The sequence below is a fragment of the Phalacrocorax carbo genome, chromosome 3, assembly GCF_963921805.1.
Source record: "Phalacrocorax carbo chromosome 3, bPhaCar2.1, whole genome shotgun sequence".
NCBI lineage: Eukaryota > Metazoa > Chordata > Aves > Suliformes > Phalacrocoracidae > Phalacrocorax > Phalacrocorax carbo.
In genome coordinates, this window is record NC_087515.1 from 48,163,298 (window position 1) to 48,178,534 (window position 15,237).

Consider the following 15,237-nt stretch of genomic DNA (forward strand, 5'->3'; position numbering starts at 1 on the left):
ATTTTTTTTCTCTCTCTGAAACGTGTGATTTTTCTTCTGGTGGGTGGATCTTATTGTGATTCTGTACATTTGTCATCTTAAGTGAATTAACCATAATGGGCTGTACAGAGGATAATTTTGGAAAAACGAGTTAAAATATAACTTGATATCTTAGGGAGCTTCCTTAAAGGGCACTTTATGCTATTTCATGTTACATTGCCAAATCTTCTAGTTTACTTCACGGTGCAATTTAAGACGCTACTAAAACACTTCTCAGGAATTAAATCATCTTTCCATTTGCTATTGTGGCAGCTTTATTTTCTGTTTTATCCTCCTTTTAAATATAATGGAGGGTATGGTTAGTTAGTATGACTTTTTTTTCACTGGTCTGGCAGAACCAAGTTTGCTATCTTCCAGCAGACAGTAAAACCAGTACTATTTATATCTTTTCCTGAAACACAGTTGAGTAGAGAAGTCTCTTTTTTTCTTTAGGTTTAACATTTCTTGTTATGTGGAACTGAATTTATAATTTCAGCCTGACACTGAAAATTTGGAAGGATTTTTTTTTTTTCTCCAGCACGGAGTTGAATAAACTGCTAAAACTTTGTAGTTAAAACGTGCTGTAAATCAGCATAATTTTTCAATATTTTCCATAGATATTACACATCTTACTGAAGATCCAAATTATTGTTTGAGCTGAGGCCTTCAGTGCAGATTAATTTTGACACTCCCAGTTTTGCACGTGCAAATTATTACAGTGTTCTGCACGCAATCTAAATCTTCTGCTTGACTTTGCTGTTACATGAAAATAGTATCAAATAGTAGATAAATGAATGGTGCCAGCTGTGGCCACATAGAAGAAGGAAAATGTCTGTTTATGAACACATGATGAGTTTCTAAAATCATGCATTTTGATACTCTATCATATTAAAAATGGTGTTTGTTTTTGCTGTTTTTTTTGTAAGATATAGGAGATCATGCAGTCTGAGGGGAATTTATTGAAAATGTACTTCCTTCTTGCTTTCCAACCATGGGAGTTAAAAAGATACCTCCCTTTGGACCACAGCACTGCAGAAAGACTTAAGAAGTATTTTAATTACACTGTGAACTAAATATAATTAAATTAAAAAGCAATTTCACCTGCATCTGCAGTTCTTAAGTACTGTTTTTATTGCACTTTGCCATTAGCCAAAACCAGTATAAATATTGGCTTAACCGTCCTGATGACTTCTTGTATGGTCATAATGTTTTGTCTTAAGAATCCGTATGTGGAAAAAGGCTGCAATTACAATGTTGTTGCATGCAGTATAAGTAGCCAGGTTTACAGATAAAGCATGTTGTTGTTCATGCACTTAGGGAATAATGTTCAGATTAGATAGTTTCTTCTATTTATTCAATAACAGTCTTTGTATTTTGTTCAGGACCGGCAGTTCATAAACATCAATATAATAGCAATGCGGTGACGGACATTAATTTGGATAATGTTTGTAAGAAAGGAAATACCCTTTTGTGGGATCTGGTCCAGGATGAAGATGCAGTAAGTTGAATACCAGAAAACAATATTTTTGAAAAGAGAAGAAATATATACTATTCAGTGACCTTTCTTTCTACTTGCTGTAGATTCATCTCTCTGAAGGGTTAATAAATGAAGCAGAGAAGCTGCTCTGTTCTTTAGTATGCTGGTTCACTGACAGACAGATTCGAATGAGATTTATTGAAGGCTGCTTAGAAAATTTAGCAAACAACAGGTAACTTAAACCATAAATTATCTGTTCTTACATTATCTATTTTTGCAACATATAGGAAACCCAAGTTGACTGTAACAGTTATTTAACTTTACAGGAAGACAAGTTAAACCAAAGGCAGAAGTATAAAAATAGTTTTCAAGGTGTTATGAATGTATCTGATGTTCCACTTTTTTATTCTATCACAGTCCTTGAATTTCTCATCTTGTTGCATTTGTCTGTTCTCCCTTCTGTCAGAGGTTACTGCCTTCCTACCAATTGGTAAAATCGGGTCTGCGTCTTAGCCAGCAGAGTGCAAGGTCTAAATTGAATATTTAGATTTTACATGAAAGTGGGTGAAGAACAGACAAGTTCTTTTCCACCGGGTCTGTTGTGGGGTTTAATTTCTGTGCAGAAGTAATACCTTGACCTCAGATAACTTGTTTAAGTACCAGCCAAAGGTGTGAGATTGTACAGTTTGAAAACTGGCAAAAGTGGAATTAATTTTGTTGATACAACCAGTCAACTGCTGGACATCACCTGTGGTGTTATGTTGTTACCTTGTTACAGTTGCAGTTATGTTACAGTTCTTTGCTAAGAACTATGTTTGTGAGATGAGTTACAAGTGTACTGAGATATTAAGAAAAAAATTGTGAAGATAATTATAACTGATAAGAAACTTCTGTTGAATGCAGTTTATGCACTTCTTGAGATTTCCTAGATAGTTGTCTCACAATACACACCTACTTGTGTCTATAAGGAGTTTGAGGCAGATTTATTTCTGCCATGTCATCTGTTTGTAGAAAAGCCATACTTATTTTGCTGAAATTTCAAAGCATAAATATTATGAAACTCAAAAACAATTTCTCTTTTGAAATTTAAATAACTTTTAATAAGAAAAATGTGTACTGTTTTATTTTTATACTTGTCCAACCAGCTGTTTGTTCACGGTATTACATGTAGAGAATTTGAAGGATGTGTAGTTCAGATTCAGAAAACTAATTGGCTGACACGATGGTAAACTTCACGTAGGTGTTGCCAGTGCTTTCAGTTAGCCTGTTTGCTCACTGAACCCGAGCTTCTCAAAGTAATTTTAAAATTGACTTTTTAAATTTTGTAACAATTGTATATTGTTATTTCTCTCTTTCTCCTTTAGATCAGTAGTAGTTTCACTTCGTCTTCTTCCAAAGCTGTTTGGTACATTTCAACAATTTGGGAGCAGTTATGATACACATTGGATAACAATGTAAGTAGTCCTCGGTCCCCAACAGACTAAGCCAACAGAAGTGATGACATTTAGGGGACTGCTGCAAGGCTTGCTCCCTTAGTTTTGTCCAAATTAGTAATCCAAATTAATAGTGACCTGTCTGTTATCTGGCCTAGTTGTATGAGGTTGTCTAATCACTCAGACTTCTTCATAATATGCACTACTGTTGTAACTCAGGTGAAGACTAATTTTTATATATATATTTTTACATCTCTTCCCTTTAAATCCCAAAGGACTTGCAGACAGTACTAGGCATCCATTAACTGTGTATTTTAAAAGGTTGTAATAACTTGATGTTACATCATTCTGTTCTGATTGTCTATCAAATGCTTCTAAGTAATAAAAGATTTGGTTTATAAGAAAATGTTTAAAATGTGAAGATACATAGTACAGCATTCCTTACTAGAACAAACTATATAGCTTGCTGGTATAACTATAGGGAATAGACTTCCAGAACTTCTGGGAAAGATTACAGTGATTATCAGCAATTTTTTTTGGCCTTTTTGACATGCTGTTTAAATATATGCCAAGTTCTGAGTTTTGGCTTAGACCCTTTCTGAATTAGGGCCTTTAGGAACAGTTTTCATGATCTCCAAAGGGGACAGTTGTCTACCAGTCCGATGCCTGAAAATAGCGACGACGAAAAGGAAGAAGAGAGTACTGTACTGGAACATACTCCTGATTTCATGGTAGATGGGAAATGGAATGTTTACTTTTTTTTTATGTGTATGCAGTTTTCTTATAATAGCTTTCAAATTTCTGTAGCTTTTCTGATCTTTTTAAGCAAACTATAACACTGTCTGCCCTTTAAATTAACACAGGTGGGCAGAAAAGGAACTCAGTATGATGAAACTTTTCTTTGATAATTTGGTACACTACATTCAGGCAGTCAGGGAAGGACGACATAAACATGCATTGTAAGTACAGAACTGACTTTGAGAGTCTGATATTTTATGTTTTTAAATGTTTCTTTCTGGTGCTTCTGATGTGTTCTTATAAGTAAATACTTTCTATAGGGATATTATATGCTTACAGACACAAAGGTCTGTAAAAATGTAATTTTAAATAGCTTCCTTTTTCATAAAAAACCACACAACAATTAATCACAGAATCACAGGTTGGAAGGGACCTCAGGGATCATCTAGTCCAACCTTTCTAGGAAGAGCACAGTCTAGACAAGATGGCCCAGCACCCTGTCCAAATGACTCTTGTAGGTGTCCAGTGTGGCCAAGTCAACCACTTCCCTAGGGCGATTATTCAAATGATTGACTGTTCTCACTGTGGAAAATTTCCCTCTGATGTCCAATCGGAATCTCCCCAAGAGCAACTTGTGTCCATTCCCCCTTGTCCTCTACGTATGACTCCTTGTAAAAAGGGAGACTCCGTCTTCTTTGTAGCTACCCCTTAAGTACTGGTACATGGTACATGTTGTTTTCGTCATGTTGTTTTGTACATGGTGATGCGTTGTTTTTGTCAGATACTGAGTATTGGTTTACAAAGAGGTCACGAACATTTTATACATTTAAATCCAGTTAAAGTGTTTTCATATCACAAAGTTATTCAAATGTTTCAGTTTTAAAATCTGTTATTAACCTTTGCAGTATTTTTTTTCCATTTAACACATTCATCCCCACTTTCCAACCTGTATTGTTAAAATTAGGTGTATCTACACAAGTGATACAATTCCAAATCATGGAGGAATAGACTATTTGTGTTTAGACAGATATCAAAGTCAGTATGCAAATATGGGCATGCACAATTCAAAAATGTTGCTATTTGTGGTTGAATTTTTACTTCATCATACACCTTTTTATTGGACATGGCTCTAGTGAGAAATTACTTCAAAAGCTGTTTTACAGTGGGATGAATTACTTTAAGTTCTGGCAAAATGATACCTTGTTCTGCTCCTCTGACCATTAAACTTCTACCTTATAAATAGAAATAAAGTTAGTATTTTTATATAGGTTATAAAGAGTGTGTATCATCTGGGATCAGAAATTCAGAGTAGAAAGATCCGTATTTTACAAGCTAGGGAAAAAATTAAGGTCAGGTCCTGCAAGGTGCTAATGACAAAATTATGCACTTGGATCAGACTGAATGCCTAAACCCCCCCTACTACCACCCCCCCCCCCCCCCAAAAAAAAACCAACAGAAAAAGTACCTTATCCAGTAATGACTAGTGTGTCATTCCACTCTTTGGTGTGGTTCTGCAATGTGTACAGCTGGAGCGTAGGCTATATACTGACCTAGAAGTTCAGAAGGAAACTTAGAAGAAAAAATCATTTAAGCTTTTAAGAGGCACATGTATGAGTGGGGAAGAAAGTTATGACAATAAACAATTAAATAAACATTTTTATACTAATTCAAATTTTAGGTACAGCCACAGTGCAGAAGTTCAGGTTCGTCTTCAATTCCTGACGTGTGTGTTTTCAACTCTAGGATCACCAGATCATTTCAGTAAGTATTTGAGGTTGCCATATCAGAGAAGTACCTCGTAGTAAGGCTCACATACTTCTTAATAATCAATGTTAGCTTAAATAAATATAGTATTTTAAACAGATACAATTTTAAATAATCTCTGATATTGTTTCAAAAGAAGGAAGATTTTATGCCACAAGCATAGAACCAACATTGGAGTTTAGATTCTATCGCAGTTCTGGGAGAACAAATTTTTATGTCCTCTGTGCTTCAGTTTTTCTAAATATTTCTAAATATGAAGATAATATATTCTGTATTTGTGGGGTTTGTTTCATTTCCATAATGTTCCCAGAGACCTTTTACTGGAGTGCGCTGTAAGTAAGTTGTGATACCAAAAAGGAATAATTCTTTATATTTAATACTGTCAGAAATTGGTTTACACTACCTGTAGGGTCTTTTGCAAAAGTAGTATTCTGCATGATAGTTGATTTGTACAGATGCTGAAAAGGTTAAAAATAGAATTTTTTTGAAGTGGCTGGTGGAATTCGAAGTTGAACATAACTTTCTGTGGTTTTAGTAACCCTTGGTGGCTTTCCCTTCCATAAACTGTTTTGGCTGCTCTCTTCGTAAGCCCTTGTAAACTAATAGCCTTCAGTGTTGTCTCAGCATTAGCTCTGTACAGACTTTCAGCTGACTGTATATTGACGTAATTTATTAAAATGACTGAAGGGAGGAGTCATTTGGGTAGTCTCATTATAGGTAGTCAAAGTTGGCATACAATGCATGGCTTGTCCCTCTGGTCGTTAGAGTAGAGTAAAGGAAGGAATGAGAACATCTGTAGCCAAAAGAAAAAGAAAGTAATGCTGTATTAGCTATTGTTGATAGGATAGCCATGGTTCTTTTTAAATAAATTTGTTGGGATCACAATTGTTTATATACCAGCTAAGAAAATAAACCTACAATCTTCTTGAAAGGAATAACAACGAAATAGTTACAGAGATACTATTTTCAGCCACAATCTCAATACCCAGCTCAAAGCTGGACTCCAGGTTGTGCCCAGTAATTATTTGTGTACTGAGAAACAACCTGCTGTTTCGTATGAGATCTCAGGTCAGCCCACACTACTCATTGGTTTAGTAACAGCTGACAGCACTAAAGGCCAAAAACTGTAGCTGATTGCCAGCTCTAAAAGGGGAGAAGTGTATGACTTCTAAGTGGTAGGTGGTGCATTTTTCTTTTGTTTTTTCCAAAAACTTGTCCTGACAAAAACTGTTCTGACTTCTCTGTATGTATTTTTGGGGTTTGTAGAATATTGCTGAACATTTGATGTTATAAAGTAGTAGTTAAAAATACTTCCCTAATTTTAGGGTTGAGTTTAGAACAAGTGGATATATTGTGGCACTGCTTAGTAGAAGATTCTGAATGTTATGATGATGCACTACACTGGTTTTTAAATCAAGTACGAAGTAAAGATCAGCATGCTATGGGTATGGAGACTTACAAGCATCTTTTTTTGGAAAAGGTATGTAGAGAGTTAATTGCAACCATATTAATTCTAATAGAAGTGTTTCTTTCCATATCAGCACTATTTAACATATATAATCTTGTTTCTATGAGTAATGTGTCTTCAGTAGTCTGGGAAAGCCCCACTTGTCATGCAATGATTTTTCTCTGTGTGGAGGGAAGAGGGGAATGGATTGGCATGAATTCTTTTCACACTAGTATTCACTTGAGTAAAGGCTATTTCTTTGCAAATAGCCTGTGTGTTGTATCTGAAGCAATGTAGCACTTCATTAGATTTGAAAAAAAAAAAAAAAGCCACCCAAAACTATACTTTCCTTTATGATATACAGCAACCTGACTAAAAAAATTACTTTTCTTCTTTTTGGGAGGGGTGTATAAATCTCATCAGCACATCCACTGAAAATGCGAACGTTCGGCAGTAGAGCTTTTTGCAAAGGATCCCATTCATTTCAACAGATGGCATTACAAAATTGATAGATTGTGCAATAATTAATTTAGTCTACTTATTTTTCAAGGTGACACAGTTTTTGTCTAGTTTCATAAGCATGTGAGTTTTTTGAACAGACACATCATGTATGCTAACAAATTGTGCTGCTGTGGATAAGTTAAGCAGCTAATGTTGCAGTAATAATTTTTGTTCCCTCTGTGCTGTTACAGTCCAAATCAGTGGTAGAGAAAAGCGGTTTGTTTAAGCCAATTATAGTTGATTTGTTTTATTCTATATAAAATTCAGTGTGTCATCTTTTGCAAGAATAAATTTTACTTGATCTACTACATTTGAATATGACTGGTAGTAAAACTGACATTTTTCTGTGCTAATGAAATAAATACCCTGTGATTGCTGTCTGTTCCATCACTGATTTTTTTTCCTCCATACTAAAGTACATTTATTTTATTTAGATGCCACAACTAAAACCTGAAACTATTAGTATGACTGGCCTAAACCTCTTCCAGCATTTGTGTAATTTGGCTCGATTGGCTACTAGTGCATATGATGGTGGCTCAAACTCAGAGGTAAGCCTAGATTCTGTGCTCACGTTTTTCTTCTTTCTGAGGGAAAGGGAAAGTTAAATTATGTATCTTGAAGGGCATATCTCATGAGAACTTACTGGCTTGAATATTGTTTACTGGTCTGAGATAATAATGTCACAGCCGCTAGTGGTGGAGTCTGTACAGAGTTCTACCTCAGGGAGAGCCTTGGAAGCTCAGGATTCAGAAGTTCCAAGTGTGGGACAGTGAAATGGAAATAAAAGAGGCCAGTGATCCTGACCTTCCCTCATGACTTTGAGCGTGTGTGGCTTTGTCTCTAGAGGCAGAGATAGGAAACCACAAAGAAAGTGATACCTGTTGCCTGTGTGTTTATCATATACTTAGCATAACTGAACTGTATTTGCTGTTGTGTTTAAAGAATGAGTTTGTAACATTTATTTTTATAAATAAGAAGATTCAGATGACACTCTATTAGGCATATTTAATTTTGACTAGATAACTGTAAAATGTGTCTCAGTTTACGTATGATGTGAAGTTTTTCTTCTGTAGTTTTTTATACAGAGACACTATCCTAGAAATAAAATTATATATAGGACATATTTCTGTGAATCGATTCAAGGCAATTTTTCATTAAAATTTCTATTCTTGCAATGAATACCAATAATAGTTGTGGTTTTCACGCTTCATTTCAAAGTATCTTTGTTTGTCAAAAGTGGGGCAGATAAAATGTCTTAGGTCAGAAAAGTGTCGCTCCCGGTGAAATAATGAGGCAATGTTTTGTTTCTGTATTTATTTTCCTTTTGTCAAAACAGTTGTGCGGCATGGACCAGTTCTGGGGTATCGCTTTAAGAGCACAGTCTGGTGATGTCAGTCGAGCGGCTATCCAGTATATCAACTCTTATTATATCAATGGTATGAAATTTTGCTTTCTGTTTAAAATGTTTTAAAGAATATCTAGCATTATCCTCTTTTTATTCTTAGTATTAAAATGCGTAGTCCCAAAGTTCCGCCTTTATAATTTACTTTAACTGTTATTACAGGTAAAACTGGTCTGGAAAAAGAACAGGAATTTATTAGCAAGTGTATGGAGAGTCTGATGATAGCATCCAGTAACCTTGAGCAAGACTCTCATTCAAGTCTGACCATTATTGAAAGAGGACTCTTAATGCTGAAGACACACCTGGAAGCTTTCAGGAGAAGGTAAATGGTGCCATTGATGTATTTGGATGCAGAATTTATTTACATATCTCTTATCATAATGATAAATGAGTTATGAGTTATTAAGTATTAGTGTCTTTGTTTTTCTTTGTGTAAATTAAGGACAGTGGTGGATAATTTTGAAAGGTAATACATAATGTTTAAACAGTTACAAGACTTGGCCCTTGCCCTTGTATAAAGACGTGGATATGGTTCCTGCTTCCCCATCCCTCACCAAAGAAATGTTTTCAAAGTTATTTTAGTTTTATTTGAAAAAACAGTGAGAATATCAATAACTTCCTCTTATTTTGAAAAAAAAGTGAGTAAATTGCAAGTTTTGTCTTTCCTGTCATTGTTTATCAAATGTATGTGATAAATAGGTTTTGACAAAAATACCTTTTCAACGTTTTTACCTGTTCTTAAGGTTTGCCTATCATCTGAGACAGTGGCAGATTGAAGGCACTGGTATCAGCAGTCACTTGAAAGCCCTGAGTGACAAACAGTCACTACCACTAAGAATTGTATGTCAGCCAGCTGGACTTCCTGACAAGGTACTTAAAGCCCTTTTACAAGTACATCCTACTTTGTTAAATTTCAGTAAGTCCACTGTGCACTTTGAAAAAATAAAATATGTGTTTATTTCAGATGACTATAGAAATGTATCCTAGTGATCAGGTGGCCGATCTACGGGCAGAAGTCACCCATTGGTACGAAAATTTGCAGAAGGAGCAGATAAATCAACAAGCACAGCTTCAGGAGTTTGGCCAAAGCAGCCGCAAAGGCGATTTCCCTGGTAAGCTACAGCGCTTGTACCTGTATTTATTGCCCTTACAAGGGTTCATCCATTGAGAGCTTAGAAGATTGTGGTCTTTTCCTTCCCCAGATATCCTAAATAAGCAAGCATTATGGTTTATTTTCTTCTAGCTGTAGTTATCATCACCCTCACTTCTAATTAATAATGTTGTTTCTTAAGGGCTACCATTTGTTTGAAGTAGCAAAGATGATGTAGATCTGCCAAAGGTCCTTAGATATAGCCAAGCTCCAGTCCCAACAGACTTTCCCCTACATTATTTTCCTTCTCCTTGTTGTTTTAATTAATTGTGGTGTTTTCTTTTATTTGGAGGTGCTGCTACATAGAACCTTACTCTGTGTTTCATGAAATTTATACATTTCTGGTTCTGCCATTGATTCAGAATTTGAAGTCATAATTCAAATTCATAATTAATACCCTGCATATATGTATTCCAGTCAGGTGTAAGATTTTCCTTACTCCTACAAATGCTTTGTAATTTATGGTGATCCTGTAGCAACAATGATCACTTATCCTCTTTTGGTGCTCTTAATTTAGAATGTCACATTGCTCTTGAGGTGGTCATTGCATGCTTACAGTGTGATGAATATGCATCCTCTTGTTGTTCCCTTTCTTTACGTGTTTCCGAGTCACCGAAAACGTCTGCTTTATCCTTTAAGAGGAGGACATTTTCTAAATCCTACTAATATTATATATTATAGCATTCTTATCGGTTATTGCTACTCAAAATGTTACAGTTTTCTGGATTATCTTCTCAACGTTTTCTTGTTCTCTTTCTTCCTCATTATGAGCAAGAGTTAGCATGTAATGCGTATTATCTGAACAAATTCTGTCCATGAACATCTTTTTCCAACACCACAGACCATTAGTACATCTGTAAACATGAATCTGACTTTCTTTTCATAGTTTAGCACTTCTTAAAAAAGTGTTTTAATGAGACACGCTGTCAGTAAACCAGTCTGAATTTCAGACATCTGAACTACCTTCTTTGTGAAATCCTTTTCCAGCCACTTGTCAGAAGCTGTTTTAGTGAAGAAACAATCTGATTTTCCACCCCATGTAGCCACATAGCAGGAATTTTTATTTTTGTTTTAACTGGGATTTTAGAAACGCGTGATTCAGAAAATTGAACATTGCAGTCCTACAGCAACTGCAGTTCAGTCATCTTACGTACAATGTCTTTTGTTTTGTAGAATGCCTGTGCTGATATCCATAATTCTGTACATTTTTTGTGGATGTTGTTTTATTTTTTCTCTGTTTATTACAGCAATTATTAACATACCGTAACTATGGGAAACTAGAGAACCATAAAATTTATATCTGTTGATTTGTAAACCCTTGCAAGGTTTAAAACCAGTATTATTGCCTTGAAGTGCTTCATGTTGTAATTGATATCTGTGTTGGCTGGTAGATCATAAAATCCTGTAAGAGGCAAAATGTCTTATTAACCAAACTCCTGAAGAAGTGTTTCTGCATTGTTCTGTGCATGTCACTGTGTGTTTGGAATAACCTAGTCACATGATTTTTTACTTTTCAACTGCCAGTTTTGAGAAGATAAGACTGAAACTGAGACTTGTGGTTAAAACCTGTAGTTTTACTCATCTATACCCTATTTTGGGGGCTGTTGTGTATAGCTTGAAAAAAAAGAAAGGACTTTCTAGTAACATTTTGTTGGTCATAAAGATCTCAGTGAATTACGGTTCAGTGTACTGACTGTTTACACTTAAAAACTTGGGTCATTCTGCACACAGGAGACATGAATTTTAAGGTACATAGTGCACACTTCAGTCATGGTGACCTTTTACTGAGTCTATTATAGCATACCTATATTAGTTAATCTACAACAAAAACCAGTTCCTGAAATGGTGGTTATTTCATCAACTTAGATAGAAATCTAAGTAGATTTTATCTAATTCCAGTAAAAATTAAAGGCTCATGATGTCAGAGTACAAGTTTTTATCTTCCCTTTTCCTTATAGAGGTAAATCTTAATTGGCTTTTAGTTGTTTTTTCAGTTGGGATTTCAATTTCATGAAATAGAGAGACATAACAGAATATTTGTATCAACTTTTGGCTCTTGGAATTCTAGACTTGCACTTTTTTTTGTGGTTCTTGTTTCATCTGTTGTTAACTGACTGGCACTTTGACGCTATTGGTCTCCTTCAGCTCTCCTGTTAGCCTGCCTTTGCACTGCTATGTAGATGGCCATTTCATTTCCATCTTTGCGCAAAGCATTGCTTTCATTTTCCTGCTCTTGGGATGTATGAACTAATGGTATGTCTGAAGCGATACCAGTCACATCTAACGCCTGCTGTCTTAAAAGGTATTTTATTTTGAGAAGACGAAGACACTGAAAACTAATGTTTAACAAATTGTTACAGAAGTGAGGTATCTATTAATGTGGAAGATGAAGCTGCAGGTTCTGAGATGGGCTAAAAGAATCTTAAAGCATTTATTAATTACTGAAGTTTCTGCCATCGTGCTTCTGTCAAGGGAATATCCAAGCATGCCCCCCCACTAGCCAAAACTTTGGGAATGTACCTGTAAGAAGTAGATGCATTCACATTTATTAAATGTTCCTTTTAACTCTTTTTTCAGTAGAATAAACTTAATATTTTTTCCGTTTGCCAGACATTTAGCACATAATTTATTTGAGGTCCCAGTATCTCTTTCTCATTTGAGATCTGCATTGCTCAGAGAAATGTGAGATTGCATTTGCTTCTCTTGCATGTTGTTCGTTGTATTCTTTCTTCTGAAATCTGTCACTAGTTTGCTGAAGTGCAGTGGTAGATTTCTGTATTATTTTTGTGGATAATATATTTACCTGCCCTTATATGTTTGAAATTATTTTGCCTGACTGCATTGGTAAGTTTCAAAGCAGCCAGCTGAGGAGGATGGGAACAGTGGTGTGTATGTGAGATTATTCCCAATTCCTTATTAAACCTTCACGGTTGTATTGTTAACTGACAGATATCTTTGGATGGCTGCTGTCTATCCAGTTTTTCCCAAGAACATCACGGAAATTTTGCTTGAGCAGAATTTGAGGATCATATGTATTTGCCAGAAAGCTCCATTTATCTGGCAGTCCCATCAAAGTTACTTTGTGTACATCTCACTGGATTGTTCTAGTTGGGAAACATCAGCACTTGGGTGTGTATCTCAGCTGGTTTTGGGAAGCATCACCTGGATTTATCATGTGTGTACATCAGCAGAGACTGCGTGGCTGCAAATTGCAGGTGATGGGCTTTCAGTAGTTACCAGAAGCAGCAGGCTGATGGCACGTGCACTACATCGCGCATGTCTTTATGAGGGTGAAAGAATGAAGTTGAGGTTCACTGCATATACATAGGCTTTTTTTGCTTTAACCCATGTCTTTGAATACTATGTTCCTATAGGCAAATAATACACTGTTTTGAAGCATATTAGGTTACAGAACTCTTGAGTACTTCCTAAGATTTCTGGAAGAGGTTAAAAAAAATTGAAGAAGCCTCACTGAAATCCCGATGTTGCAGTAGAGTGGCAGTGTAAGGCTCCTCTTCACTGGTGTGGAGGACGAGGGTCTAATGTTGGAAAAAGTGTACTTGTAAGAACCATGGCTGAAAAGCATAGCAAATGTCAATCCATGTCAAATATCTTTGTGCACCGAATTTTTGGTTCAAACTCTGAGTACTCTGAGGTATAAAGTCATTGTGTGTCGTCATTCTTGGTCATTGCTTGATTGTCTGCACCAAATGAAATTAAGTTCTTAATCTTTTAATTGTTCAGATTTCTTGTTCAATGTTGAGAATTCTTCGAAGGGTGTTCGCAGTTTTTCCTTTCTGGAGTATATGACATCTTTGATTCTGACTTTGCCTTTGCTGACTTTATCACAGGCGTGTGATACAGAGGGATTTTGCTGATGATCACAATAATTTTCCATTATCCTTCTCTGGCATAGCATCATTTAATAACCTGTATTGTGAACACTTTTCACTACAAGGTTGGGTGAACTGTTACTGAAAAGGTGATTTCTGAATAAGTGCAAGTAAACTTAGTTTAACCTAATAACCAGTTTCCATAAGGGAACTGCATTAAGTTTTTGTCTCATTTTAATTGCTAATGAAGGGTGTACTATTAAAAATAAGTCTTAACACTTTCATTAGAAAATGAAGCTATGATTCCAGAAATGTACTGAAATATGTTTTTATTGTAGGTGGCCTCATGGGACCTGTGAGAATGATTTCATCTGGGCATGAACTGACAACAGACTATGATGAAAAAACGCTTCATGAATTGGGTTTTAAGGATATGCAGGTATTACCAGCATATAGATATTCACTGCAAAAGATTGGTTGATGTGTTGCTTTCATATTGTGCATCTGATATGTGTAGTGGTGGTGGAAGATATACTCTTCTTTGGGAGCATCTTATAGTTTTGTGAAACTAGTTGTTTCGTGCTATCCAATATGTGCTTCCCGTAATCTCACGCTAATGCTGTCGGTCCTTGCTGCTGTCAGTCTTTAAGATAATTATTTTAAAAGCCTAATTCTAGTTATGTTAGCAAATATGAAAACTCCAGGAATAAAAGTGAAATTTCAGGTGTTTTTCTTTTCATTTGTCAAGGAAAACAAGGGACCAGTGTAAACATAATCAAATATCCACATTTTGTCTGAATTGTTGAACACAAGATAATTCCATAGTAGCAGTGACTAACTCTCTCCTTTCACAGGTTAAATCTGAAGCATTTTTTAATGCTCATCTCTTATTTTTTACCTCAATTCAGAGTTCTTGTTACAGTGGTCTACTCGTGATGACATCGTGACTGTTTTAGGGAGGTGGGACTGTAGCAAAACTTGCCAGTAGATCATCACATACATTCTTTCTATCTAAAGGAAAAGTAAACTCTTACTGTACACCTTCAGGGATCTGCTTAACATCTTTCTAAAAAGATTATTACTGGCTGATATGCTTACATGTCCCGTTGGTGGCTGTTAGCAATTGTAGCAGTTTCTGCCTTGACTTTTGTGGTTCCAAATCAGATGATCTGTTGGACTACTTCGATCTTTTGTTAGTTCTTTTTGCTAAATGAATTGCGTTAGTTCAAAAGCAAAACCAGTTCTTAAAATAATTTGTTTTAATTAACATAGATCATTTTACAGAATTGAACTATGGTGCAATCAGATGAAAGCTTATGTCTGTGGAACTTGGAGGAGCAGTAGCATTCAGTTTGAATGGCTGGGCGTGATTAATATATGGATGTGATAACTAGTCAGCAGGAACAGTTCATCTGAGAATGGCTTTCCACAACGTGGTTATGCCAGTATAACAAATGTCTGCTTTTCTAACCAC

At 35.7% G+C, this 15,237-nt stretch overlaps 1 protein-coding gene across 8 annotated transcripts in view; it reads left to right on the forward strand.

The window, feature by feature from the left end:
- USP34 (ubiquitin specific peptidase 34) overlaps positions 1–15,237 on the forward strand; it is a 140,078-nt gene that overhangs the window by 61,500 nt on the left and 63,341 nt on the right. For all 8 annotated transcript variants that reach the window (XM_064446827.1, XM_064446831.1, XM_064446825.1 and 5 more), the window contains 12 exons: positions 1,401–1,516; positions 1,600–1,727; positions 2,860–2,949; positions 3,792–3,887; positions 5,345–5,427; positions 6,756–6,910; positions 7,813–7,926; positions 8,715–8,814; positions 8,943–9,102; positions 9,524–9,650; positions 9,745–9,892; positions 14,102–14,202. In XM_064446827.1, coding sequence (XP_064302897.1) covers positions 1,401–1,516; positions 1,600–1,727; positions 2,860–2,949; positions 3,792–3,887; positions 5,345–5,427; positions 6,756–6,910; positions 7,813–7,926; positions 8,715–8,814; positions 8,943–9,102; positions 9,524–9,650; positions 9,745–9,892; positions 14,102–14,202 — 1,418 coding nt within the window. The remainder of the gene's footprint in view (positions 1–1,400; positions 1,517–1,599; positions 1,728–2,859; positions 2,950–3,791; positions 3,888–5,344; positions 5,428–6,755; positions 6,911–7,812; positions 7,927–8,714; positions 8,815–8,942; positions 9,103–9,523; positions 9,651–9,744; positions 9,893–14,101; positions 14,203–15,237) is intronic.